Source organism: Sander lucioperca, chromosome 13 (assembly GCF_008315115.2).
Source record: "Sander lucioperca isolate FBNREF2018 chromosome 13, SLUC_FBN_1.2, whole genome shotgun sequence".
NCBI classification, from domain to species: Eukaryota; Metazoa; Chordata; class Actinopteri; order Perciformes; family Percidae; genus Sander; species Sander lucioperca.
The window spans coordinates 10,005,534-10,033,268 of NC_050185.1; the positions used below are offsets into that span (position 1 = coordinate 10,005,534).

At 39.9% G+C, this 27,735-nt stretch overlaps 3 protein-coding genes across 24 annotated transcripts in view; all 3 read left to right on the plus strand.

Moving 5' to 3' along the window:
- Nucleotides 1-4,284: 4,284 nt before the first annotated feature.
- On the plus strand, nt 4,285-27,116 carry LOC116064803. Of its 3 annotated transcripts, XR_004108611.2 has the most exons (3): nt 4,287-4,447; nt 7,088-8,113; nt 27,105-27,116. XR_004108611.2 is itself a non-coding variant. In XM_036008989.1 (2 exons), the coding sequence occupies exon 2, from the start codon at nt 7,096-7,098 to the stop codon at nt 7,858-7,860; it is 765 nt and encodes a 254-aa protein (XP_035864882.1). In that variant the 5' UTR covers nt 4,285-4,447; nt 7,048-7,095; the 3' UTR covers nt 7,861-8,201. The 3 variants fall into 3 exon arrangements, 2 of the variants coding, with proteins under 2 accessions (XP_035864882.1, XP_031175935.1); XM_036008989.1 differs by lacking the exon at nt 27,105-27,116 and having other exon boundaries at nt 4,285-4,447; nt 7,048-8,201; XM_031320075.2 differs by lacking the exon at nt 27,105-27,116 and having other exon boundaries at nt 7,088-8,201.
- LOC116064799 (oligodendrocyte-myelin glycoprotein-like) lies at nt 9,424-13,154 on the plus strand. Of its 2 annotated transcripts, none has more exons than XM_031320061.2 (2): nt 9,424-9,740; nt 10,583-13,154. In XM_031320061.2, exons 1-2 carry the CDS (start codon nt 9,733-9,735, stop codon nt 12,000-12,002), a joined length of 1,428 nt encoding a protein of 475 aa, XP_031175921.1. In that variant the 5' UTR covers nt 9,424-9,732; the 3' UTR covers nt 12,003-13,154. The 2 variants fall into 2 exon arrangements, with proteins under 2 accessions (XP_031175921.1, XP_031175922.1); XM_031320062.2 differs by having other exon boundaries at nt 10,586-13,154.
- Nucleotides 22,580-27,735, plus strand: part of LOC116064801 (RNA-binding protein Musashi homolog 2) — a 249,196-nt gene continuing 244,040 nt past the window's right edge. For all 19 annotated transcript variants that reach the window (XR_004108610.2, XR_004108609.2, XR_004899210.1 and 16 more), the window contains exons 1-4: nt 22,580-22,829; nt 23,161-23,201; nt 23,495-23,576; nt 24,124-24,208. Coding sequence is in view for 16 of the 19 variants with exons in the window: in XM_031320064.2 (XP_031175924.1) it covers nt 22,768-22,829; nt 23,161-23,201; nt 23,495-23,576; nt 24,124-24,208 (270 nt within the window). In the remaining 3 variants the exon portion in view is untranslated. The remainder of the gene's footprint in view (nt 22,830-23,160; nt 23,202-23,494; nt 23,577-24,123; nt 24,209-27,735) is intronic.

Sequence of the window (27,735 nt, forward strand, 5' to 3'; positions counted from 1 at the left end):
ACAGCTGAATCAGCTAACAGGAAAATGAGCTACTATCTCCTAAATCTGGAAAATGCTTGAACTTGTGAGTTTGTCAGCTAAAATGTCTGAAGCTGTTCCAGAAATAATGGGGGGGGGGGGCATGATTCAGAGTGCATTTAGGAAGACATCTCTGCATAGCAGCATATTATCTGGTTCGAAACGGATTCACTAGTACTCCGTTAAGTATGTAAGACTGCTTGCATCTGCATTGTCCAAATCTGGCTTGGATATTTTATTGATCCACATTTATCCATAGTTGTAGTCTATAGCAGAACAGTATGGACTGTTGGCATAGGCAATGCTTTATAAGCTTCATTAAAAAAAAGCTCTCTGCCTTGTTTTTCTCACTTTTGTGCTTATGCAGCTTTTAAGCCATGACTATCAAAAGTTTTTTAATATGAAGCCTTGGGAGCTGTCAGTAAAATGATAAATGCTGCTTGCATCCAGTCCTTGAAACCTTTTATCGAAAAGGATGCATCCAAAGTGTGGCTATGACTAGGAAGAATGATGGATTGATTTCTGCGTACTGGTATCAATCCAGCAGAAAAGAAAGGACCTTATATCCTGGCTGATGATGCATTGGCTGATTGGCTGCAACCAAAAGCTCTTTGACTCCGACTGGTACTGGAGCTCATGACCAGCATTTGGTAAGAGGAAACTGTTTCCTTCACTGGGAGGCCAGACACAGAATGTCCTTTCTTCCCTGCATGGCAATCAAAGCAAATAACAATTAGTCATTTGTTTGTTTTTGTTATGTGCTGTTAGAATTCTGGGCCTGAGGAATATTGATATGTGCAGAACCAATGCATGTACTTTTCCTCTCCATCTACACCATAACATTGGGAAAGATAATTTATGACAACTATGGGTTGAGATTATCTACTCTGAACTGCCTTCTGTAGCCCTCAATGTTAACACTAGCCAAACAGTAACCTAGTCAGTGGTGGAATGTAACTAAGGACATTTGCTCAAGTACTGTACTTAAGTACACATTTGAGTTACTTGTACTTTACTTGAGTCTTTTCTTTTCATGCCACTTTCTACTTCTACTCCATTACGTTTCAGAGAGAAAAATCATACTTTTTACTCCACTACATTAATCTGACAGGTTTAGTTACTAGTTACAAATTAAGATTTTTGCACACAAAACAAATTTGGGTTTATAAAATACAATGTTTTATTACAAATTAAACTACCCAAAAATCTACAGGCCTAGAAGTCCAGCTGAAATGATTAGACCATTTAACACAGAACTGTTTGGATCGTTTCTAAAATGTGAGGATTTTTCTGCATTGAGTTCTTTTACTTTTAAGTACATTTTCCTGATGATACATACATACTTTTACTTAAGTAACATTTTCAACGCAGGATTTTTACTTGTAACAGTATTTTTACAGTGAGGTATTAGTAATTTTACTTAAGTAAAGGATCTGAATACGTCTTCCACCACTGAACCTAGTGTACTACTGACAGCATTGTGCCCTGGACTGCACTCAGCCTCTCTGCTCATCACGATCGATAAAGTGCACAGACAGTCATAAATTGTTTCAGAAGATTGCCGTGCTCGAGACAAGGAAATTTGAGCTGGAGAAGTCTTCTGAACTCCACGACACCCTGCCAATGTCTTCTGCAGGCGAGTTAGTTCATTAGAATTCAGCTCTAAGACTGGTCTCCCACACAGGGCAAGATTTATGGATTCAGTTCTTCAGTACTTTAGAAAAAAAGAGAAAATTCAAGTGATGAGTAAGCACTTCAAAATTAATCCTTCCATGTGGTTCCATCCATCTTTTCAAAGCATGTGGCCTCCACCCATCGGCCAGGCTTTAGACGATGCACTCGGACACACAGCAGCCTTGACGGGACAAAGACAAAACATCACAGCTTCAACGTCAGCATGTTGATAGCATATATCTACGACGTTCCACTTCTGGGATTGTTCCGGTGCCGTAGGAAATTCCGCCGGAATTTCACTCTATTCAGCCGGATGTCCTTTACCTTCCGCTTTCATTGTGTTGGAATTTTAAACTCCGGTGGATTTATGAGGACTATGGTTAACTGCTCCTCAGATCTCTGCAGGGTAAATCCAGACAGCTAGCTAGACTATCTGTCCAATCTGAGTTTTCTGTTGCACGACTAAAACAACTTTTGAACGTACACGTTCCACCAAAACAAGTTCTTTCCCGAGGCTGTTTTGCAGCGGCACCGTGGCTCTGCCCGGTGCTTAGTGCCGCCCATGACAATTGTGATTGGTTTAAAGAAATGCCAATAAACCAGAGCACGTTTTTCTTCCATCCCGGAATGCTGTGTGGAATAGCCAGACCCTCCTCCGCAGCGCTGTGGAGGAAGGTCTGGCAAAGCAAGACTGACATGTTGACAACCAGTCTTCCTTCCTTCACTCTCCACTCTCCCACTCTCTCCACTCTAACACTAGCATTAAATTCACCCCTGAGTCACTGGCTTATTCTAATAATGTGTGTCTTATTTTATTGCCTTGTATTATATCTTTTCTTAATGCCTCTCTGCTTATGTACACTGACACTTTGAATTGCCTTGTTGTTGAAAGGTGCTATACTAATAAAACCTATGCCTAAACTGTAAACGTTGTTAGTGACAAATGGAACTTTCCATCACTCAGGGGAAGATGTGTGGGGCTTTTGAGATTAAGTCATCCTTCTATTTTCACTTCCTCTGAAACATATTTAGCCTGATTTCTGCTTCATCAAATTTAATCAGCATCAAGGGCAGAGGCTGAATAAACACTCAGAGTTATCTAAATTGGGTCCTTTTTGTAAGTAAGAATTGTGCATTGGAAAATTATTGAAACGTTTTTCTCTTCAACTTGTATATAAAACACAGGCACCAAACTACTTTTTTTTCTTCAGACAAATCTGAAACAGTATGTTCAGTGCATTTATTCAACGTCTGTGGCCACTACCAATGTGATGAAAGATAGCTGACTTTGAATGACAGTGCCTTGCAAATAAAGTAACTTATGTGGTGTAGTACAACAGCAAATTAACTAGTTACATTTTAGAAGTCAGCCACTGTAATTTATAACACTACTTATGACCGGTGTGTACACATGTAATCTCCACCCTTCTGTCTGAATAACAAGATGCTGTCCAATATTATTATTTCATTATACATTTTTATTATCCGTTTTATTATAGCAATGGTCATGTTGATGAGAACTGATATTTGGTGTCATTGCCTTGATGACAAAAGCACAGCAGATTGACCAGCAGTGTTATACACTCCAGGGTATTTAGCTCAATACCTGCAAAACAGATGCTAATTGGAGCATGGTGGGTGTTGATTGATGAAATGAGTTTGTTAGCTCCTGTGTTGCGTGTTGCTAGTGTCATATGCAGGGATGAGGCAACTTGCCAAATCAAGCAAGTTACAAGTGCAGGTGCAGACACACAGCAGAAATTACCATAAATCACACAGGAAAAGAACTTACAGTTACAGAGGAAACAAGAAGGGGAACTTTATAAAATAAATACACTTGCAGTCAATGCAAATCAATGATATTTTATATTTTGCTCAGTGAACAGATGTTGAACAGGGGTTTTTACATATTTGCGTCACACCTTTATGTGCATGAGTTGTGCTGCAACATTTTCCACCACATGTGGTATTAAGTGACTAAAGTGTCAAAAGGCCTTGTCTTATTGATATGTAACATTAAACATGGACTATAATTAAAGTCGTCTGTGAGCAATTGTGGCTTAGACAGAAATAAGTAGATGAAGAAAACGGCTGTATGCATGTTTAGTCCAACCATGTCACCAAACCCGACATCCGTGGACGCCGGTGAGAAGACAAAGTTATTATAAACTATGCAAGAGATGACATAGCGTGTCAGCATGTTCGTTTCCAAAAAGAGAGACCTGTCACAGGTCTTAAAGGCTATACCATTTCAATAAATAAAGAATTGTGCAAATTGCAGCTTTACTGCTTGTATTAAAATCATGCAATTTCTAACTTTGGTGTCATGCAGATTGTGGGTTGTGTTGGGGGCACTGTTTGTAGATGTTATTTTTACTCACAAAACTAAAGCCAGAAATGGCTAATAACCTTAAATAAAATAGTTAATGATCAATGAGTTAGAACTATTTTACCCTAAGTAAGCTACTCAGTGAGTATTTAGGATGGCTGCAACTTTTTATAGCCTGCTGCACGACAGATGTCTGCATGACCAGCTACAGCATCGAACAGAACACCAAAAACCACTTCCTTTTCTAATTTTAGTCCAAATGGAGAAGTAAGAACAAGACGGACAGATGAGTGTGCCATTGATTTGGATTACTGTCATTTGACATTGTTGCTTCATACATCGCTCATCTCTTTTCACTTGCAGCACATTAGGGACATTTTTATTTATACAAAACCATATTCTTCCTGGAACTACATCACCAACAATGTAAGTGACAGATTGCATTAACATATACTTTTATTTTGAAACCTGTAAACAGTAACAAATGGACCAAGGAATAATTGTATCAACTAAGAACCCTAAGAAGAACAAATATGTGCTGACATCTGTATTCAGTGTTGTTGTATGGTTCTGTTCTAAATCCTGATGATACAATTGTGATGTTTTTGCAATTTTAGACTACTTTAAAGATAGCCCTGTACATTATGAAATATACAGTAAACTGTTTTAGGGTTAAAGATTACTTTAAAATGAGTTTACATCAGTTTCAGGAACAATTTACAATCATGTATTCACAAGTATCAATAAAATGCAAGAAATATGATAATGGCTACTGAAAACTGAAATGCATAAGTAATTAATTTTAGTAAGTAAGTAAGTAAGCTAGTAATTAATACTTAAACTATGGGGGAGGGGGGATTTTAGACCAAACAATACAAGCACCTTAGCTCATAAATTCAAAGCTTATTCAATTAAAGGATTAAAGCATTATTAGGTTAAAGGATCATTCAAATTACACATAAATTACAGTACATTGTTACTGACCATTTTCTAACCACGCTTTAGTTTTCTTTTTATATATTTAAAGGGCAGCAGCTGGTTCCCGTGTATAGTACTGAAATGAACAATTGCTTGAGATCCGTGGAGATAATGCCTCACACTGTTAGCAAGAAGAAATTCAACGGCAACTAAACGCTCATTGTGGTGGATTAACTTTTCAATCTTTGCCAGGTTCTTTTCATACTGTACACGGCTGTGTACAAGAAAATAATCGATTTAGAAATCTAAGAAATCCTTATATTGTTTTGGAAAATGGTTACAAGTAATCTAAAGTATAGGCTATGTGATTTGCAGTGGTGGGAGAAGGCAATAGCAGTACACAGTGTGGACATACTCTGTTACAAGTAAAAGTCCTGTAAGTTTTACTTCAGTGAAAGTACATAAATATTAGAATCAGAATATAGTCAAAGTACCAAAAGTAAAAGTACTCATTAGGCAAAATGGCCCATTTTATAATCATATATGTTATATTAATGAATTATAACTATGAATGCATTAATGGCTAAGCATTACTTAAGGCCATTTTATGGTTCTGCGCAAGCTCCACACAGAGCTTTCGCCGTAGCCTGAGTGGCCTGATTTTTATACTTGTGCGATGGTGTGTGTGTGTCGAGCCGGCATGTGTGTGTGTGTGTGTGTGTGTGTGTGTGTGTGGGGAGTGAGTTAGAGCAAGGGAGAAGTGAGAGAATGACAGCAATTAGCTTCGGAGCGAGTACCGACTCTAGAGTCATAGTGAGAGAAACAAAGTGTCTCCTCTGTTCTTTCTGACCAAGGTGGGAAATCTTTAGCAGGAAAAGTTAACCCTCTCCTTGATTTCATGTTGTTTATGGAGAAAGAGAACCAGGAAATGAGTCGGGGGAAATGCAACGCTAGCAAGCCACGGCCGAGCGAAGTGCGTCGCTGCGACGTGTAGTTACATTTTTCGAGAGGTGCACGTCAGGCTACGCCGTAGGGTCTGGCGTAGACGCAGAGGGGTCTGTGGGAGTATGCCGTCGATTCTACGCAGAAGCATAAAATGGCCTTTAGTTGTTACCGTTGGTAAAGCTGGGACTAATGTAACCTACACACTGCTATTGTAGCATAATTTGGTAACACTTTATAATAACCTTTACTAATAAATGGTAAATTGATAGTTAATTAAACCTAAGTTAATGATTAATTTTACTGTTAACAGACAATTAAGTTATTATTTATAATGTTTACTTATTATCAGTAATTCTTTATGTTATTTTAACAGTTTATTGTTGCACAGGTCATAACATTTTATATATTACATGAAGTACTTGTTAGTGATTACCAACTGATTTGTAAACCTTTAAGGAGGCATTTGTGGTTGCCTGGGTAGCTCACCTGGTAGAGTGTGTGCCTATATACAGAGGCTCAGTCCTCGACACAGTGGCCGCGGGTTTGACTCCGACCTGTGGCCCTTTGATGCATGTCATTCCCCCTCTCTCTCCCCTTTTCATGTCTAAGCTGTCCTGTCATTATAAAGGTCCTAAAATGCCCCAAAAAAATATCTAAAAAAAAACAGAAAGCATTTGTACGCCATCAATAAACTTTATTTGGATGGCAATTATAAAGGTGCAACTGATGATAATAATTCCTTCTAAATGGTTAATAAATACTTTGCAAAGCATATATAAGCATGTGTTAACTACATATAAAATAACATAAATTATAACATTACTAATCATTAGTAAACATGATTGATCATCATTTCATTGTTTGTTAAAAGTAAAATAAGTATTAACTATAGTTTACCGATACATGAATAGGAGTAAAAAGTACAATATTTGCATTCAAAATGCAGTCGAGTGGAAATGTAAAGTAACGGTATTCTGCCTCAAAATTGTACATAGGTACAACTAGAGTAAATGTCCAGTTACTTTCCACCATTGGTGACTAGGCTTAAACCCAAACACAACAAAAACGTCATTTTGGTTTGATTATGGTTGCCCCATAGATTAGATTGTACTATGTCTGGGCTTCTACCTAATTCTCTTCAATGTAACAAATTTGTATTCAAGATCTTATTTGAAACCAAACTGTTATTCCATGTCTTCTCAGATACCAACATGAAGGACCTCTTCTTCCTGTGTGCACTATTGTGTGGAGCTGATTGTGCATATAATACCATACATGATCCCACTTCCTCAATTCCAGTTTCAGTACTGCCCACAGATAATGCCACCAGTGTTGCCACCAGTGTTGCCAGCACGACGCCTGATGCCGCCACACTGTCACATAAAGTTTTCCAGGACTCCAAAAGTCAGAGCACTTCACATTCACCTGACACAAAGCCACCCACCATTCCCACCACCACACCCATGGGGTTTTACAAGGAAGTGAAGGAATATCCTCTAATGCTCATGGTGTCTGGCGGCCTGATCATAGCCTGTACCATTCTGCTGGTTTCTACTGTGATGTTGATATGGAAAGTGTGCCACTTGAGAAGGCGCATCAAGATGCTGAGCAGCAACGCTGACCTGATCAGCACCAATGATTACTGGATGGGAACTGCCAAGAAGAACAAAGAGACAGAAGCCAAAGAGACCACCGTGTTAATGTCTGACATCAGTCAAACACAGGAGGAGATGGGAAATGGTACCACCAAGGAAGAAGGAGGGAAGGTAAAGGAGGATGGACAAACAGGAGAGGAGGACAAGAAGGAGGTGGGAGACACGAGTGCCAAGAGTGAGGGCGCTTCAGCTACACCTGTAACCGTTGATGAAAATGCAGCCTCCTCAAAGCCACAAGAGGAGGCCATTGATGCCCAGTCCACTAACGCAGTAGCAGCCTCCTCCTCTGAGACCACAGAGGAACCAAAGGATGGGGTGTAGAGTTGTGTGTGTATGCCAAAGAGTTTCCTGTTTCACTTCCCTATAGGTTTTTATTTTACTACCCCGTTACAGTAAATGAATGATACTTCTTTCAGCAGCTTTTGCTTTTTAGCTTTACAGTAAGTTGCAACAACTGCGTGTGCTGCCAAATCTGTCAATCTGGGCACTGAGCATTTTGGGCTGAAACCAGTTGGTTTATATGTATTTCTCCGTTATTTGCGTATATTGGAATATATTAATATTATGAATACCTGTGTCTTAACACACCTTACTCTTGTGATGTATATACATTTATGATGGATATGACAACAACCAGAGGAATAAAAGATAACATGACCTCAGTCTTGTATTCATTATTATGCAGCCATTTCCCATTTAGTTGTGGCTGTATATTATGTGTGTACGTTTTTGTGTGCGTGCGTGCGTGCGTGCGTGTGTGTGTGTGTGTGTGTGTGTGTGTGTGTGTGTATGAGAAAGAGAGAGAGAGAGAAGAGAGAGAGAGAGAGAGAGGTCTGCTTGATTAGCAAGCAGAGAATGTGCCTCCTCTAGGCAGTGCCACTCAACTCAGAAAGAAAGCTCTCTTTCACCTCAGCCAGAGCTGACAAAGCCAAACAAAAAACCTTTTCAAAAACCCAATATGCACTTGTTTCCGCCGTCTTTTGCAGATAATCGTTCATCTCCTTACTTGTGACGTCATGGTGGATGTGCACCCTTCATTAAAAGTCTGAATACTTTGTCCCTTCTCTTTGCAGCCCTTGCTTCAAATCCAGCTCAACTCTAATAGCAATGAGGTGAAAACACTTTGCAGTAGCTCTGGGTGTCTGCAAGTTTAAAGATGGGATGCAGTCATATCAAATCAAATATGTATAGCTATGTACTGGAAGTATAGGCCGGCATGAGAGGAAAGTACAGAGAGAGTTGAGTGAGGAAGTAATGAGCACATTGCAAAAGAGGTACTTTGCCCCATTTACATGACAACTGAACAAAGACAAGTACAAAACGAATACAAGAGAACAATGATGCTCAACTGCTGTGATTACATAAATCAAAATGATATTTATTATTAATTATTTTGTTAAATTTGCCACATTTAACTCTGATCACCGTCTGTATCACTGTCCCTTAGAACCCAAGGTAAATGATGTGTGGCAGAAGTACAGCAATGCAGCTGCAGAATGGAGAGTTGCTTGTATTGCTGATGACAGGTAGGAAGCTGCAGTAGACTAGAGTCCTCTGCAATAAATCTTGAATGCTTTTGTGGCAGTGTCTAAATTTACACAGGGAAAATAACAACCAATTACAGCACAGTGTTTCTTTGTAAGAGAATGCTTTAAAGAGGGATAATATTGATTTAGGTGATAACTGATGGCAATCTAATTTATTTTTAGTACAAACAGGACTGAAATCACTCAATTAATCTAACCACAACAATAGTTGTTGCTTTAAATGCAGAAGTAAATCCTGAAAGCTGCCAGATAAGGGATTGAGGAGTTTTCTTTGTAGCAACCTTGTATGCAGGGACCCCTCCGTTATGCGTGCCCCCCCCCACCACCAACACCCCACCCCTCCCCGCTCACTTCCACAGCACAGAGTAAATCCAGAGCCGGCAGTGCCTGATTGCGCTAACCCATAGATCCATACAGGCAATATCAAACTCTCGACTCTTCAAAGAGGACAAAAGGACCAGGTCAAACTCCAAAGCCCGCACTGGACAAGTGAGCAAGGGGCAAATTCTATGAGTGGAATTAAGGCATAGAAAGAAAAAAAAATCACCTTCAGCAGAGCAGCAGCTGGTCCCAATCTTGAAAGCAGGAGAGGGGAAGAGGGGCTGTACGGCAAAAAGGAGCAGAGAAAAGTGACTGGAATGATAAGATGGGAAGGTGAGTTATGGATAAATTTATAGACTCTTTTCTACACACAAATTCTGCCACACCCTTGCTCACATACTGCAGTTTCAGCAGTGTAGACATCCTGGCTGTGTCTTTGCCTGCCGTTGCACCAGCTGATGCATGAGTTCTCTGTGGAGTCGTTAATACAACCCATCTATTGAGCTAGTTCTCCTCCTCTGAGAGCATGGGACTGACTGCTCTGACAACCACTGATGACTGAACACGCAAACTGATGCCAGGGAGAATGACTACAGGGATTTCTCATCCTTTGTGATGAATGATATTCTTGAATAGACTCGAAATATCCCCTTGCAGATCAGGTCAATTTCAACCTGCTACTGATGATGCATATTTACAGTACAGTATGAACATTTCTCAAAAGGACACTGCTACAACATTCCTAAAAAAACATTCCTGCTTGATTAGGGGAGTTTGGCATGTGATGCGAATGTGAGTATCCACTAGCAGTGCAGTGATGTGCAGCAAACGTTGAGCAGTCTGTTGTTGTTGGGTATTTACAGTATGTATGTACCTAAGATATGTGTGTGTGTGTGTGTGTGTGTGTGTGTGTGTGTGTGTGTGTTTGTGCGTGCGTGCGTGTGAGGGAGAGAGAAATTCTGACAGAGGGTGGAGCTTTATAGAAACGATGAAACAAGTTTTATTCAGCACAGCCCTCTGCAGTCACTGTGCTTCTCCTACAGATAGCAACGTTTCCTGAATTCACTTTCCAAGCACACTGCAGGCATCATTTAACAGTATGCCTCAAGGAGTTAAAGAGGATGCTGTGTAAGACAAACCTTAACATTCTCCTGTCCTGTCTCCCTATCTTTCAGCAGGCATGTTCTGCTGAAGCTCTCCCCTAATGAGGCCCTTCTGGAACTCCTGCTTGTGTTGTTGCTGGGGTTGCATGTCCTGGCCGTGTGCCCCTCCATGTGCTCGTGCGGCCACAGCCACAGAGAGGTAGACTGCTCATGCAGGGGTCTGAGACAGTTGCCCGATGGCCTGCAGCACAACATGCGCTCCCTCAACTTGTCCCACAACCGATTTCACAACCTGGACGGCCAGCTCACTGCATACACCCATCTCCGCTTCCTCGATCTGTCTCATAACCGACTGAGCCACCTGCCCGCCGGCTTGCCTCGTTCCCTCTGGCAGCTCTACGCCACCTCCAACCACCTCCAGTTGCTGGACAAGAACGACACGGTCAACCAGTGGAATCTGCGACTGCTTGACCTCTCCAACAACAAGCTGGAGCGTGCCATCTTCATCAACAACACGCTGATCAATCTGTGCACGCTCAACCTAAGCCATAATCAATTCTGGACTTTGCCCACCAACATGCCAGTGTACCTGGAGAATATTGACCTGTCCCACAACTTGCTTGTGAAGGTGCTGCCGGGCTCTCTGGACCGGCTCCTCAGAGTAACTCACTTCTATCTGCATGCTAACCGCTTTTCCACGCTGCCATTTGGAGTGTTGGACAAGATGACATCAATTAGAGTAATCACTCTGGGCGACAACCCTTGGGACTGTCACCTTTATGCCGACATCACCTACTTACTTTCCTGGACTCAGCACACCCCTGCCCGCATCCTGGGCTGCCCCTGCCACACCCAGCCTGTCTGTGGAGGGGCGCGCCCTGGCAGGGCTGGAGGGTGGCACTTTGCTTCCTACAACCTACCCCCCCTTGCAGCGAGTGCCCAGGACCTGAGCTCCATGCCCCCTGACACCAGTGTGACAGGGTGGTGGTACTCTGTTTCTGCTCTGCAAAGCACCCCACACACCCCCAAAAAGACCTTGAACACACATGTCCCTTTCATAGCCACACCCATGAGCATCACCACCCTGCGACCCAGAAGCACAGGCACACACCTAACTATTAATCACCTCTCTGCATCTGCTAGCCCAGCTGCCGCAGAACACATACTCCGCACTGATTCCCATCTCATCTCTGGCACAAAGGAAGGTTCATCCATTGGCACTGATACACCCTCTTTTTCTGACACAAGCTTCATTACTGAAACATCCATTAGGGCTGACATGACAGTGGCCACAGACAGTTTCTTTACAACAGAGAGCCCCTCCATCCAAACAAAGAAGACAACCACTCTTCGCACCAGGAGTGTGAGGAGGAAGAATCAGTCCCTTCCTAGCGGCATCAGCAACAGAAGCCCGACTCTTGCTATCTGCTCCTCGCTCCCTTTCCTACACAAGCTGGGCCTTCTGTCTGTCATTCTGCAACAAGTCCTCTGAAAGACAAACACTATGATTTCACCGCACAAACAAATAGGGCACACACAAGACTGTTGACTGTTGTAGTACTGTCATGATTGTACATTACCAGCTTTTTTAGCAAAAGGGCATTTACAATACAAATGCGTCATGACAAGCTTAACAATTCCTGCTATTCTGAATATGGTATGATGTTACTTTTATAATAATTGGTTAAAAAACAATGCATTATCTTTTCTAAAAACAATTTTTACAAGCCTCCACTTGAATAAAAAACAACCTTGTAATGAGTATAGCTAAGCACATGATGGCACTATACATTCAGGTACTAGTTTATTATGAATGTAGCCTGGTGCTCATCTGCAAATAAAGTCTACCCATTTCAATGCTGTCCAGTACCCATAATGATCTTAAAATTATTGTTTTATTTTCCCCATTTTTTCTACAACTATTGGCAGGATCTGGCTTATGTTGCTTTTGTCATATTGTGGCCATATCTTTTTTATTTTATTTTATTGCATTGGCTTTCAAAAAGGTATTACACTCGTATATCTAAATCTTGACTTATTTTGATTCTTTTGCCTTTTTGCGTAGATGTCCTCGATGCCTGCCTGCTTGTTTCACGTAACAAACCATATCACTTACCAGCTGAGGACAGGGTGTATGTAAAACTCTGGTCATGACAGGAAAAAACAGAGTTCTGTGGAGTGGAGGGGAAACAAATGGACAATGTTGCATCACTATCTTTAACAAAGTCTGAGTGCCAAGTACTGCTTCTGTATTTTGATCACATCTTAAACTTAAGTGTCCTTCATGATTCAGTGACGCTCGTGAAAATGATCTGCATGGTGATTGAACGTTCCAGGAATGCTAACCTACTGCTATATTGCCGCAGAGCATAAAAGCACAGACATTCTCAGCTTATTTATATGAAATGTTAAGATATTCCAATCTCGATTGCATTAGGAGTAGATAACAGTGATGTGCCAGCCTATGGGTTTTTACATTTTAGATATACCTTTGCATAATGGTACCGAAAGGTGCCAAAATGGTAGGAAAGGCAGCACAGCAAGTTGCATTTGATAGTTTAAGAAAAATACAGTGCCAGGGAATCACTTCTCCAAGGCAATTTCTGTATGGTCAAATAAAACTGATGAGATATTTATACCTTTTGATGATTGTTTGAATTTTTTTACCCTACATTTTTCTTTATCCTACACTGTAGGATTGATTTTTTTAACAGTGTTTTCACTAATAGCATCTCAGTGGGGAGTGGTCAACATCTACATATCCCATGCGTCTTTGACATACTGTAGGTGTCAGCCATAGACTGTATGGTGTCAGCCCTTAGGCTGAAGTTAAAAAAACAAGGTTATAGAAACTCATTAAACAGTGACTTATTCAGCTATAACTGGTGGGCATAGATTTGTTTTCAAGTGTATTTATTGAGGGAAGGATCAGCCATCACTACTACGTTTTCATTATCAAGCAGCGTTTTGACACAAAAACGATCAAAGAGTTTTAGCTCCAGTAGCAGAACTGATGCTGCGTTCACGTGGTGTCGGACACATCGTAAAAACAAGCTTCCGAGTTGGAAGATGCACGTGAACGCCTGCTGAAGTCAGAAAAACAACTCAGGAACTCAGGAAATCTTTTGGTGCCCGACTTGATGTCATATGTGTCATTAACACGGCGGGCAAAACTAGATGTTTTATTAACGGTAAGAAACTTTTATTTTTTTTAGCAACTTTTTGCTCAAATATAATTTTTAATATGGTATCACCGTTAGCTGGTGTCCATTTAGAGTGACTAGTTAGAAAAGTTATTTATTAACGTTAGTACGGTGTTTAACCCTTAATAACAAGTCAGGTAGGTTACATTAGCTGAAGATATATTTTAGTATTTATCGGCATTCAACCTTGATTAACAAGTCAGGTAACATTAAACTGACTTGATAGTGTTAAATGCTAATAAATAACTCAACTCACTGATCTAGGTAACTCTGTGAACAGCAACTGGTATTAACGGTAATAGCTAGTGTTGCACGGCGTACTGCTACTATAAAGTTACCGAGATACTCCACCGTTAATAAACAGTAGCCTACTTATTCACGCTTTATTAGTAACGATACTTTGAAGACGACAGTGTTTTAATAAAAGCCGTATTTAGTATTTTTTTAGTTACATCAATGTGCGACAGTGGGCAGCGCGTGTGTGCAGGGCAGGCTCTGTTTAGTTTTTTTGTTATGGTTGCAATCAACAATCCGACTTTCCGACTTGGGAGCACATAAACACACCAAAGTCAGGAGAACAACTTCCGATATCGGAAACTCGGACCATCCGAGTTGCACATGAATGTGACATGGAACGTCTGACAAAGCATATCACATGACCTTTCGCATACATTGGGCATGTGCGTGCTGTTGTAAACAGGAAGCATATTGTCTAATGGTACTCTGCAGTTGAAAATCATGGATGTATAAATTGAAAATACAGAAAATACTTTGGATAAACGGCAACAACGGCAACAAGTAAGACCAGGGATTTATTTGCTTGGACCAACAACAAGGTGGAACTGTTACTGAAAGGTATGTAAGCCTGCCTAACATAAGACTGACTGACCTGTAGCCTATCATCGTTTCCAAAGGTCTCCGTTTCTTCCCGTCCAGACTACAACACAACCCCGGAGTTTTCTAACCAAAACGGGGGCAGCAGTGTTTCCAGATGCCTCTGTTTTAGGGGCTCGAAAGCAGCATAGTATTTTGGACGCAAGGCCTTATCTTAGCAAAAGATATTTGTTTTTAAACCAAAACGTAGTAGTGTAGATGTAGCCTAAGCAACACTTATTACAGATAGACCTTGCTTCACAGTTAATCACTGTTGGAAATCACCTTGAACAAACACATTTTTATTGAAATTGAAATGAAAATATATTCCTTTCTATACAAATTCTTACTGACACAGAAAAATGCTATACAACTGGATAAATTGATATAATTCTTAAGATTTACTGAATACACGCACTATAATAGAAGTCACACAGAGTGAACAAAAATAACTGATCATTGAATCTGCGCACCAGCCTTCATTCTGAAAACTCAAACACCTGCTGAATAAATTTTGTGTATTTATAGCTTAGAAATAGAAGCCAAAACAGAAAGGAACTTGTGGTTGGTGCGCTCTTTATTTATAAGCATGGTTCAAGTTTTAAAAGAAAGTGAACTTTCATTTCTCCTCTCATATCAGTTTCTCCTTTAACTTGCATATTGATTTAATCACTTATAAATTATTATTTTTATTTAGTTTATTCCAACCAATCCTCCAAATTATTACATTTCTGCCAGTAGAAAGCACTATTAACCAGCCAGCCAGCTAGTTTCCACTGTAGACCTAGTTTAAGGGACATGTTAAGTGATTCATTTTGCACCATTTGTGTTTTATTGAGTTGTTGTTATGGTTCATATTTGCCCACAAACAGATGTTTGCCGGGAATAAATGTTTGAGTTACTAGAAAATCATTTTGGTTTATGTCGGTTTTAATTGTCAAGCTGAGGACAAACAACATAACCACTAAATCAATTGTTCTTTTTAGTTTCCATAATTGCAGCTTTAATACTTTCTAATCCTTGACAAATACATGATACATTTTATTTACTTTGTGGCTCCCTTCTTTAGCTGTAGAACTTTAAAACATCTCTTCAGAGTACTATAGGTGCCAGTGAGCTGGCCTGCTAGCCAATTATTTCCTCTGTAGACAACACAAAGTAATGTCAGATTTCTCTTCTGGCGTCTCCTAATAACTGACAAGGTGTAGAAGGCTAGCATCATTTACTGCTGCCATGCCTCCCTTCTTCATCTCTCCACCCGGGCTTGTTTTGAGTGAGCTGCTTTCTTTCTTTCAGCCACACTCAATAAGACTCACTCTGAGTGTGCTTCATGTACTCGGCAACCCCACTGCCCTCTTGTGTTCTCATACATTTAAGTCCCCATCAGCTTTATATATCACTGTGTTCAGTTAATGGCATATAAAAAGGCTTTAAAAACATATATAGCATATTACAATCCGATTGCAGGCAATCTTTGTGAGTGTTACTTTATACATCTTTGTGTGTGTGCGTTGCTGAAAAAGTCCCCTTTCTTCTGTTTTTGAAGAGCACTGCTTAGAAAGCTGGCTCGCCACCAAGCTATTTGAGTTAGATTGGAACCTTTTTTTTCTGAGACTGTATACAGAAATAACAGGGAGTCTAGAAAACAGGCCAGTATTTTAGCTGTTTCCCTTAACAGGCAGTGGAAGTCATGCAGTCTTTCCCTTCAGTTGAGAGAGGCCATAAGGCCACTGTAGGTGGTGAACCTGAGTGTGATTTTAGTCTCACTCCTAAAAGTAACACAAGAGACGTGTCACTTCGAACCACCTCCGTGAATACACACGTAGACAAAGGCACAATTATGACATCAGCTCCTATTATGATTACATGTGCTCTAAGTGCCCTCTTGTGGTGGTGGGACAGAAATGAATGTTTACACCAAAACATTACAGCTAAAGACGATTCTTAGAGAGAATGTGTTCTTCACTAGGACACCATCTGCTGCTGACAGAGACTATTCTCAATGAGCTTTAGAAAGAAATTCACTACTGTTTAAAATGCACAAAAAGTGTGTTTTACTGCTCCACACTGCAATCAGAATCAGAATCAGAATCAGAAAGCAGTGTATTGCCACAGTAATGGAACTACATGGAATTTGCCTTGGTGATTGAGTGCATACTGTACATACAAACAAACAAATTAAACATTAATAAGAATACATAATAAATGACAGGACTTGATAATTCAACACCAAACATGCAACTGATGTTCAGATTTTGAATAAAATGCATCTAAAAACTGTAGACCATAATGATAAACCAAAGCTCACACACACATATACTGATGCACACTGACATTCCCTGAAAAGGTCACTGCAGCCTGCTTATGGCTAAAACAATGGCTGCCAATTTCGGCGTCCTTAGAGCCTGCATCACATTATCAATTGTGCCCCAGAATTAGGCTGGTTCCCAACCAAAGGACGTTCAAATGTTGCAGATAAAGTTTATCTGATAAACCTAATCTGTATTGACAGCTTGGGTCTATATGCCGAGGCTCGCCGTCTCTTTGAGCCAAGAGCAATGTGTTCCCGTCTGTGCACTGATCAGCTGAAAAGCAAAACGTGTAGGAATCTGGAAGAAATAACAAGGCGTACTCCAGCAGCCGAAAGACTGATGAGACAGGGAAAAAAATCAAACCCTGCAGCAGGGGGGAAGCTGAGGAAATGGTATCTCTCGCTCTCGTCTCAATGGCACAGACAAGGCAAGGTCAGTGTTAAGGTTGGTGGTTGCAGAATAGGAAGTGGTTTGCAACTGAGAGAATATATGGTGGCAGCCAGTTAGGGGGGGGGGGAATTATGTAACAAGGAAAGGAGAGAGAAAGGGCTGGTAGAAAGCAAAGAATGAGCCAGAAGACACCACTTAGCTGGTGTGTCCAGAGAGGCCTGCTTACTGTGCCATTCTGCCCCTGGAAGATTTTAAAAGGAATGCCTGAGGCATATCCACTCATATAAACAAACTCAGAGAAAGTGAATAAAACTGGGTTTAGGAGTTCTTCAGGCTGGAAATCCGTAGCCTTATTGTGTTTCAGTTGGTCGGTATTGCAACAACAAATGGAGCTGTGCGGCATGCATGAGTATGTCTTAACACCGTTATGCAGAGGAACTCTTAAGGATTCTGTAAATTTGCATGATAAGCCAGAGAGCATGGTGCACAGCTGTCCTGAAAAGGATTACAACTAAATGGGCTTTAAAGTACTTTGACAGTGGACAGAAAGTAGATTTGGGAAGATCAAAATGAAGCTCACTTTAGAAACAATGTTCAATTTAAAATGTTCAACCAATCCAAAAAAACAAAAGATTGATATAACTTACATGATACCTACATATACAACTTCCTGTCTTGACAAAGCTCTCCAAAAGGCCAACACGCACATCTTTCTCCCCGCTGCTGACTGTACAGGTGATAGGATGGCTCCTCGCCGTGCTTTAATGCCACTTGTCATCATCTGTAACACACAGCTCTCTCTGGAGTCGTACAAAACTGCAGCCAGAACATTCCAGGGAGCAGCAGGGGTATGAGCTTATCTCCCAGCCCAGTGGAGCAAGTAAATGATGTCGTCATCATCCACTTGTGTTGGAGCCCGATTGGTCTAAAGAGCCCCACATGCAAATGGTCTTTTAATACTGAGGTCCAAAATGCAGATCAACTTGCTCGATCTATATTGTTAAAACAGAAATGTATGTAGTTAGAGTATATCTGCAAAACTGCTGTGTTCTGATCTGTGATTCTCTGGAGTACTACAAGCTATTTTGTGGTACCTTGAGGTGCTTTTGTGCTCTTGGTACGAAGGAATACTGCATTTTGCGAGGATAATTTGCAGGCTTTGAGGAGCCTTATATTCAAATGTCAATATTAAAATTTAATTTTGTTAATAATGCGGATGTCAGAAAATCACAGTGGCCCATCTACCTGGAATGCTAGTGCGTAGCCTCTGGCACCGCTTAATTAACTCATCTACGTAGTTACAGAGGGCGTAATGGAAGAGAGAAAGCACTCATCACCAGAACATCCTTCCTACTGATCTGACTTCAAACAGTGTCTCTATGTGGCAACAATTGTTCACAGTCCCAGTGATCCTCCCATACAAGTGACAAGTCTGCAACATTTTTACACACCACCCTTCAGAAACATACAAATCCATGATGAGAACAGAATTTGTATTTATTAAATCCATCAGTTTACTATTAAATATGGCTGGAATAGAATTTTATAAGATACTAAATTATTCCAGGCAAGATGAAAGAGCAGGTAGGCTGCAGTTTGGTGGGTGGCTAATTCCTGAAATAGGACTGTCAATTATGCATGTTTCAGTCTGGCTCTCTCCCTGCAGTCTGAGAGGTGCTTTAGCTCAGCAAAGAAGGAGCAGAAAGCAGAGGACACTAGAGGGAGACAATTTGTTCACATCTGCAGCCTTCTCCACAGATTTCCCCGGGATTCTGAATTCCACTGTAATAGGCCCTCCTGGGCAAAAGCAGAGATCACTCAATCCACAGTGATCAATATGAAATCATTCACGAAATCCGGAGGATCACATTAACAGCATCTCAGGAGTGTTTGAATAATATCCCGAACAAATTGATGCCAGTGATTTAGTTTGAGCTATCTTTTAGTGTTGGATTAATATAAGATTGGATTCTTTCACGTCAGTGCATGCTTAAAACACATGGTGAGCCTCTGTGAGAGTTATGCAAATGATGTATAAAGAATTTAAATCCCTGTAGACTTCGAGTTTCACTTTAGAGCACGTCTGTATATTCATCACCCATATTTCTGTCTCCAGACATTTAAAGGTTAAAATATATTTTGTCGTTCATGCACAGATTATATGAAGGAATCTGGGTAGAGAAGAGGGTTTATGCATGATCCAAAAACAATTTCTCCAAGGTCAAGTGAGGATTCTGAGGGTGTAAAATGATTACTGCAACAGGAAACAGGATGCCTCTTCTCAAAACAGCATCTCATAACACTGTCAGTGAGTCTGTTGCTTCTCTCACTTTCTTTTTCCCCTCAGCTCTTTCACACACTATCAATTTTACTTCTCTCTCGATCCCCAAATCCTCCAGTTTTCATGCAAAGGCTCGGTTAGTTATAAGCTTTTTTTGCATGCTGAGTTTCCTCTCTATTGAGAAGCGGTTCATCTTTTCGCGCTGAATAAAAGCTACAGTTGCAACAATATAATGTCACAAATCTTTGCATTTTCCTTGATTCTAAAGTGAATGGTGAATTATGATTCAGCCCAGATGAGTTCAAAGCACGCAGAATATAATAATGTGTCTATTTCTTGAAATTCCTCATCCCCTCATTTATCAGAACAGCTTCAACAGCTGTCACCTTTATACATGCTTCCAAGCCATGATGATGTTACTGTGTGATCGGCATCAGTTTCAAGGGAATTTGTTCGTACATAGAAAAATATAACCCCTCTCTCTTTCCTCCTCACTCGATACTAAACGCTCAGCTGCTCTGAAAGCATTGCTGTCACAGCGCCTAAACTTGCTTAAAGAAGGATAAACATTTTAGGCACTTTCATCAGGCAGTGGTGGCTGCTCAGATTAAAGGAGAACACTGCTCTATTTAAAAATCTATACATTTTTCAACTTCAATCAGTGTCTAAAAGATCTGAAGAAACCCTGAACTAGAAATTTACTAGAGATTTTTCTGAAGTATGATATGCTAGTTGACTGTATTACCAATCTTAGATTTTAAATAGAATAGGTTTGCTTTTGCATCAGTTTTGGGTTCAAACCTTGTTCACAGTCCTTGATCAGATATTGGGAAATGTCACACCTGATGTATCTTTTCTTTCACGTTTGACTTTGCTCTCTTCATGGTATAACAACAGTAAAAAGCTGGGCCATGATAACAATGTTCAAAAAGCAAAATACTGAACAACCACACTGTGAAACCTGGGTCTCCGGTGTTTTTATTTGAACATAAAACAAGTTGCTATTCATGTGTTAAATCCACTGTGATTTTTGCACACCTTGTGATCGCTTTAAAAAATGTTGTTCCTCAGAGCTCATATTCCGCATCAATTTATAACCTCCCTCACTCTTCTCTCTCTGCAGCTGCATGAGTGGATGCAATTTTTTTCATCATATGCTGTAGGACGCTGTCACACATTTGACAACTTATAGAAAATGCAACACTATAATAATCTGTAATATACCACCAAATGGCATGGGACAGAACAATAGTGCATAGTAGGAAGAATAAGTAATAGTGTTTCACACAAGGTGGGATATTTCCATTTTCTTTGACACTCCTGTGCTACAAGGAATTGCCACCATTTGCCTTTATAACTTTGTGTCAGAGATACAGACAGCTGCAATGTGGAGCGTTCTCTAACTAATGACAGAGTTTTAGCTGTTGAACTGTCAAAATTCTTGTTATTTGGTTTATCTAAGCCATTGTTTCAAAAACATGCTGCCTGGCTAGATAAGAAACTCCCTCTGGTAGTGCCCTCAACAGTACACACAGGCGGGCCTATTCAAGAAACTTCACTGAATGGGAATAATGAAATAGGATCACTAGTCACGTTTCACGCAGAGCTTGGATTGTTTTGTTGTAATTATTCTCATGCTAAGATGAAAAAAAAACTGTGTTTATATAGAATATATTGTCTGAGTTCTGTGAGCAGTAATGTGGCATAGATACAAACAAATGTATAATACATCATTTAAAACATCATTTGACTTGATTTTCTTTTTTAGATTCTATTGATTGCCTACTGTGCAAATAATGTGTATCAAAAACAGATTTTGCCACCACAAATATCATGCATGTTCATTTTATTTCTTATCTTTCTTCTTCTTTGGGGTCATGCGGGGGCAGAGGCAGTTTATCTCCACATACATTGTGCAGGGAGCAGGGCTGGCAGCTCATTACAGGCAATCTACATCAAACATTTATAATTACTCCACTGCATGTATGGATACCATACTTTATTGATCCCCATAGGATAAGTCTGTGTTGGCTTCTATAATGAATGTAATAGTTAAAGGTCAGACCTCAGGGTCAGCTGCAAAGATTCAGTGTCATGCTCAGGGACCTTTTCTACAGGATCTGAACTGGCTTGAACACAGATTTTATGGCTCAGGAGACTGTATCAGCCCACCGCCTACAGTTAGGCACCTTTTAATACATTTCAAAATCTGATCTTCTGCGTTTTCTAAGCTGTATCTTAAATATAAATTGTAACATGTTTTAATTGAATATAAACATAAATACAGACTTGCTCTGTTGGTGTTATAGCATGCATGTATTTGTCATGTTTAAAGCTGGAAGTACCATTAAATGTGCACCTGCTGTAGTAAGAATTTAAATGCACTAACCAAAAATCAACTCTTATTGGAAAATCACTTTGCCATAATATTGTTTCCCACCATAAAAAAATATACTGTATTTCTGGGGATGAAACATTCAATAATTGTTGTTACTCAATTATTGTTCATTGTCCTTCTCCATTTTTAAATTACAGATGCCAGTTGACTGGTGCTGCACAATATCTATTTTACATGTTTCCTCCCATTGCATGCAACTTTTAGCTGAATTAAACTCTGCTTATTTCTTGATAAAAACACTTGTGAGCCATGACAATCAGGATCATTCAAATATTAATATGCAAATAGGAATTGCCCCATTTTTATTTGCTTCTTTCTGAGGGACTATATTGCATGGCGGAAGAATAATAAGTTATTGTAATTAATCACGCTGCTGCTTTGTAAAGGTTTACTTGTCTGCTGAATACTAATATGTAAACATTGCTAATTAAGAAGAACATTTCTTAGACAAAGATTTTTTTTTATGGTATGTGTCCACTGATTTAGAAGAGCAATAAGCCACTTTCACCTCTAGTGGCTTAGTGCTTAATTAAATGACAAATCGGAGGATTGGTTTGCAGATTGCCTGAATTGACGTCAATTGGATTGGTTAGGTGACAGAGGCAGGCTCCGCCCCCTGTGGGCCAAGGTAGAGCATGCTGAGAGAGGGAGGAGGGAGCAGGGGGCTGAGCTGATCCCACGTGTGACGCTTTCATTCCCGGCTCAGTAATATTCTCATAGCGGGGCTTTGCATATCTCCTGCCGTATCTGTGTGTGTCTGTCACTGTTACTGTAGTCCCAGCCTATAGTTTGAAATAGATATGGAAGGAGACGGGAGTCAAGCCACATCCGGAAGCCTAAATGATTCACAACATGACCCGGGGTAAGAATCTTTCTAAATTTAATCCAAAGGTACGTTTTTTTCCATGTTACAACATCTTAAAGAGGACTTCGACTGCCGTGCTGGATTCGTCCCCACAGTAACGTTACGCACTTAAACCGTGCACGGGTCTGTTTCCACATTCAGTTAAAAGACCTCAGCTTTGTTGCAAGAGTGGCCTCCCCCTTTTATGTAGATAGACTATAATTACTAAGCGCGAATGTGTTTTCCTATAGTCTTCCTTTATCCTTTAAGGTCGCTTTTAGAAGTAGTTAGTCGTCAAAATGGCCGAACTGACATCTGGACTCACTTCTGTTGTGTTTTCCCCTTACAGTAAAATGTTTATCGGTGGCCTCAGCTGGCAAACCTCACCAGGTGAGACTGTTATTCTCTTTTACACCGTATCCTGTATTTCTTGTTGTTTTGTCGCTGTGACTGAGTGCTCGGTGTAGCTACTGGCGGTGTATGTGCGAATGTGCACTGTGCAGTACTGTACTGTATGGGATATCTCACTAGTGTGTGTGCGCACGATGTTATTTTTGATCTCCGTCCATCTGAAGTCCTCTATTCGACCCCTATGCGCATCGCGGGGTGTTTTTGAAATACAGTGACAACAACATGCCCATATGTTTCTGTCAAATGACCCGACATCTTTTCTCTATTCACAGACAGCCTTAGAGACTATTTTAGTAAATTCGGAGAAATAAGAGAATGTATGGTGATGAGAGACCCCACGACAAAACGCTCAAGGTAAATATAGGGCTTTTCTACTTTTCCTTTCCAGTGCATGTAACGATATCGCGTACTTTGTCCGTGTTTAGTGTTAATCCAGCGTGTATGTGTGTGTTTCTGTGTCCACGCGCGCATGTGTTCGTGTGTGTCCCTGTGTGCGCGCGCCTGCGTGTGGTTTCACAGCAAGCCAGATAAGCTTAAATGCTCACTGCTGTAAAGCTGCAGCCGAATGCAATTTGACATTGACTTTGTGACTGCACCACAATGTTGGTGTAGTGTCGTCTCATATTGTAACATACCAAATAATGATCAGCAGTGTCCCCAGTTTGTGATTCAAATCTGCTACAGGACGTCCATAATGTGGATTATAAATACATTTACACAGAAATATTGTAATAATACTAAGGTCATAGGAATATTATGCCTGCTGTTATGCAATTTATTGTGGCAAGGCACAATTTTTTTTTTTTATTAGCATTTTGTATTTGCAAGAACCAACATTTTGTAATTTTGTATGTATGCATTTTAACATTGTCGTTTTTGTCTTTATGTGTTTGTTTTGCAGAGGATTTGGGTTTGTTACGTTTACAGATGCTGCCAGTGTAGATAAAGTCTTAGCTCAACAACACCACGAATTAGACTCAAAGACGGTGAGTTAATTTTATCTACACTTATATAAGTGTTAATTTCTTGTGTGTTTGCTGTTCTGCCAATGGAGACCCCCTGTCATAACTGTCTGACTTTTAACTGCCTAAAGGCCTTGTGGGTAAACACCTCGTAGGTTGACAGGCTGTGTGGATCAAGGTCATGTATAAAGGCTAAATGCACGATGGTCCCTTCAACACTAAGCTTAGCAATAAAACACAACTCCAGGGTGAATATTATTATATGTGTTCACTTTCACTTCTCTCGATGAATGGGGCTGACACACCCCCTTCTTCGCTGCAGCCACATGTGCAGTGTGCACATATCTCATGTTCTACTGAAGGGCGTGCTGTCTCAGGCCTGCTGCCTCGCTACTGTTTGACCTAGCAGATATTGCATTGTATCACGCCTGATATGCACTGTTACTGTAAGTGTGAAAAACTAGGTTTGAAACACTTCCACCCCCAAAAAAAAGATTGCCCTGATGTCAAAAACAGAGTTTTGTATTTGTAAGTAAACTAAACTAAAGGATGAATGAACTTAAACAACAAAGATGTTATTCAAACTAGTTGTTTACTTTAATGTGAAATAATTTGATTATGTAAATGTAGCAGTGTAGCAGCAATCCATGACCTTTTTATAAATGTATGTTTAGTTTAGAAAGAAATGTCTGAATTCACTTGCATAAATAAGGCAAATGATCCACAGACATGCATATCATTCATGAAAAACTTTGAACTATTGTGGATTCTTCTTGCCCTTTGAAATGTGTCAGTAGATGAATAATTAAAGATGCTAGTCATTTTTGAGAGATGTGTGTCTGTAGTGATGGATTAGACAGGGTTCAGCTGAAATTGTGTTTGTCTGGGATTTCTGCTCGGTAGGTGGTAATATCCACATATGCCAGCATAGTTTTGGAAATGGAATAGTGCATGTTGAGGAAACATACTGTGTGTGCTACCTCGGCTAAAGGCAACTCTAGATGGAGGAATATTTTTAAGGATTTTGAAACACAAATAGATTATACTTAAGGGTACTCTGAAATGGATAAGAATATGGCAAAAAGTAAATTTAGGATTTATTGTCTATTGTAATCATATTCTTGAGCTCAAGTGTATTCAGCACAGATCTGAGAACCTTGCTTTTTGTTGGACAGTGGACCTTACTTTGTTTTCCTTTCAGTTATTTCAACTGCATAGTTCCTAGTAATGTGACTGATCTTTTTTTTTATTACGGGGCTTTGAGGTTTTTCAGAACAGCTCAGTGATGGAGGTGTTACTTCTCTATATGGGCTTAGGGGTTTACTTTTTCTACTGGTCTAAAATTGAGTTATTTACCATTATAAACACAGTCAAAATACATTATGGGGCAAAAAGATGGTGGACATACAGTTGATAATACGTTTTCTCTTGCCCCCCAACCTATTAGATCCTTCTTTTTATGTTATTTCAAGTCTCAGGTGGGTCAGTGTATCACTCAAACTTTGTGCTTTAGTGTTCCTATGTGTTAGGGGCATAAGCCTGATAAGGACATACAGTGGTCCCTCTGTTGTGAGTCAGTGACTATAGAGAGAAGACGAGGTTCTTGGCAGTGAAACGACCAATAAGTATGACGATGGTGTCTCAAAAATGTATAAAGAGTGGAGTACGTTACGCAGGTTAAGGAGCTGCTTGGAAGGGTAATGATATAAACATACTATGTTTATATACATAATGCAGAATCTAGAGCAGTTTGATAACTTCAAGCTTGACATTTTGAATGATCAACTTTGTGACAGCGTGACAGTGTGTGTGTGTGTGTGTGTGTGTGTGTGTGTGTATGTGTATATATATATATATATACATACATACATACATACATACATACATACATACATACATATGGTTATATTAGGATATTCATTGGATCTAACTTGATGACCTCATGCTCATAACCTTGTGAAAATAAATTTCCTTTAACAGAGGACAATGTCTGTCTGTCTGTCTGTCTGTCTACCACAGCACAGTCTCAAACCACCGCTACTTCTGTTGCTACTGACTTATTGATTTCAATTGATTTTTTTCACCCATAAGAAAAAGGCCTTTCATACTTTTCTCTCACATTAAAGTTACTAAACTTTCGTCTGGCAGCTTCTACATATTGTCATTAGCAAAATGTAGAATATTCTTGGTTTATTTTCTTATGTATTATGCTGGAGTTAAAACACAGATTTGTCTTGCTCCTCTGAAGCATATTAAGTGGTATGCAAATTCTGTAATGTAAAATCACAACTTCTGTACAGAAACAATTGCATTATATTACATTTATTGAAGGCTATAGGTCATATTTGGATAACTATGTCATACTTGTCCGATCTGACAGTTCCTCACCTTGAAAGCTGAACGGTGACATTTTAAGGTCTGACGTCCAATCATCATTTTCTCTGAATTATGGCGTTGGTACACAGGCACAGCAAAGTTCTCTTAACTTGTTGCACATCTGTCCTTACCTAATTGGCAATTCACTCGGGGCTTGACGTGAAACCTTTACTTTTTTATGCTATAAATATATATGTATAATTACCTCTTTCACGTAGTGTCCTTCCTAAAAAATCTATATGTTGTGGAAGTGGATTTTCATTCCAAATTTGTTCAGGTATTTGTGGGGGGGCTTTTTGCCTTTTATTAGATAGCATACAGTTGAAAGCTTACAGGAAATGAAGGGAGAAAGAGGCCTGGCCAGACTCGATCAGGGGAATTTGTGATTATATGGTCAGCGTCATAAAACCCTTAGGCCACCTCAAATAAATACTTTGTAATGACTAGTAACATAATCATATTGGACGTTTACACAGTTTATATTTAAAAAGATATGGAGCCAAATGAGATTTGCGTTCCTGTCTAATGTTAATGAAACAATTAGTTTTGTGTATGATTTATTGTCTTTGTTTCCATGGCCATGTATTCTGTACCCCCCAAACCTGAAATATATTGATGATACTAATAGTCCTGTAATAAAAGGGATAACTAATGGCTTCATCATAATAAAGAACAAAGTGAAGCTTTGTGTTTTTTTTGTTTTGTTTTTTTTGCTTGACATTTTTGTAATCGGATGAGTGTTTGACAGTATAATTGACATACCAAAGATCCTGACTCAAATACATGCAGAAATTGATATTTCCGAGCTGCTAATGTGCTGTTGTTTATCCGTCGGCGTGCAATAGGAGATTACAAACCTAAGGCACCTGTCAGCTGTGTTGTTTTCCTCACTATTAGTCATTGGGCTATATCTGCTGTGCTGTTGTATATCTTAACACTCACTATCAAGATTGCATTGCATTAGGGTCTATCATATCTCTTGACAAAGTTGCTCAGCACGAAAGAAAAGAACTAACCGGTCCAGCAAATGTGGATAGTTCTCGATGTGTTTGCAGATGTTGGTTCGATACAAGCCTCCTACTTTTGCAGTGCTTGAATGAATCCTTACCAATGTTTTTGTCCTTAGTAACCTTGAAGGGAGTGAGTGGCTTGAGGTGCTGTGACTGTGAACAAGT

Coding starts and splice junctions, on each gene's coding strand:
- LOC116064803 (XM_036008989.1), top strand. CDS start 7,096: ATGAAGGACCTCTTCTTCCTGTGTGCACTATTGTGTGGAGCTGATTGT.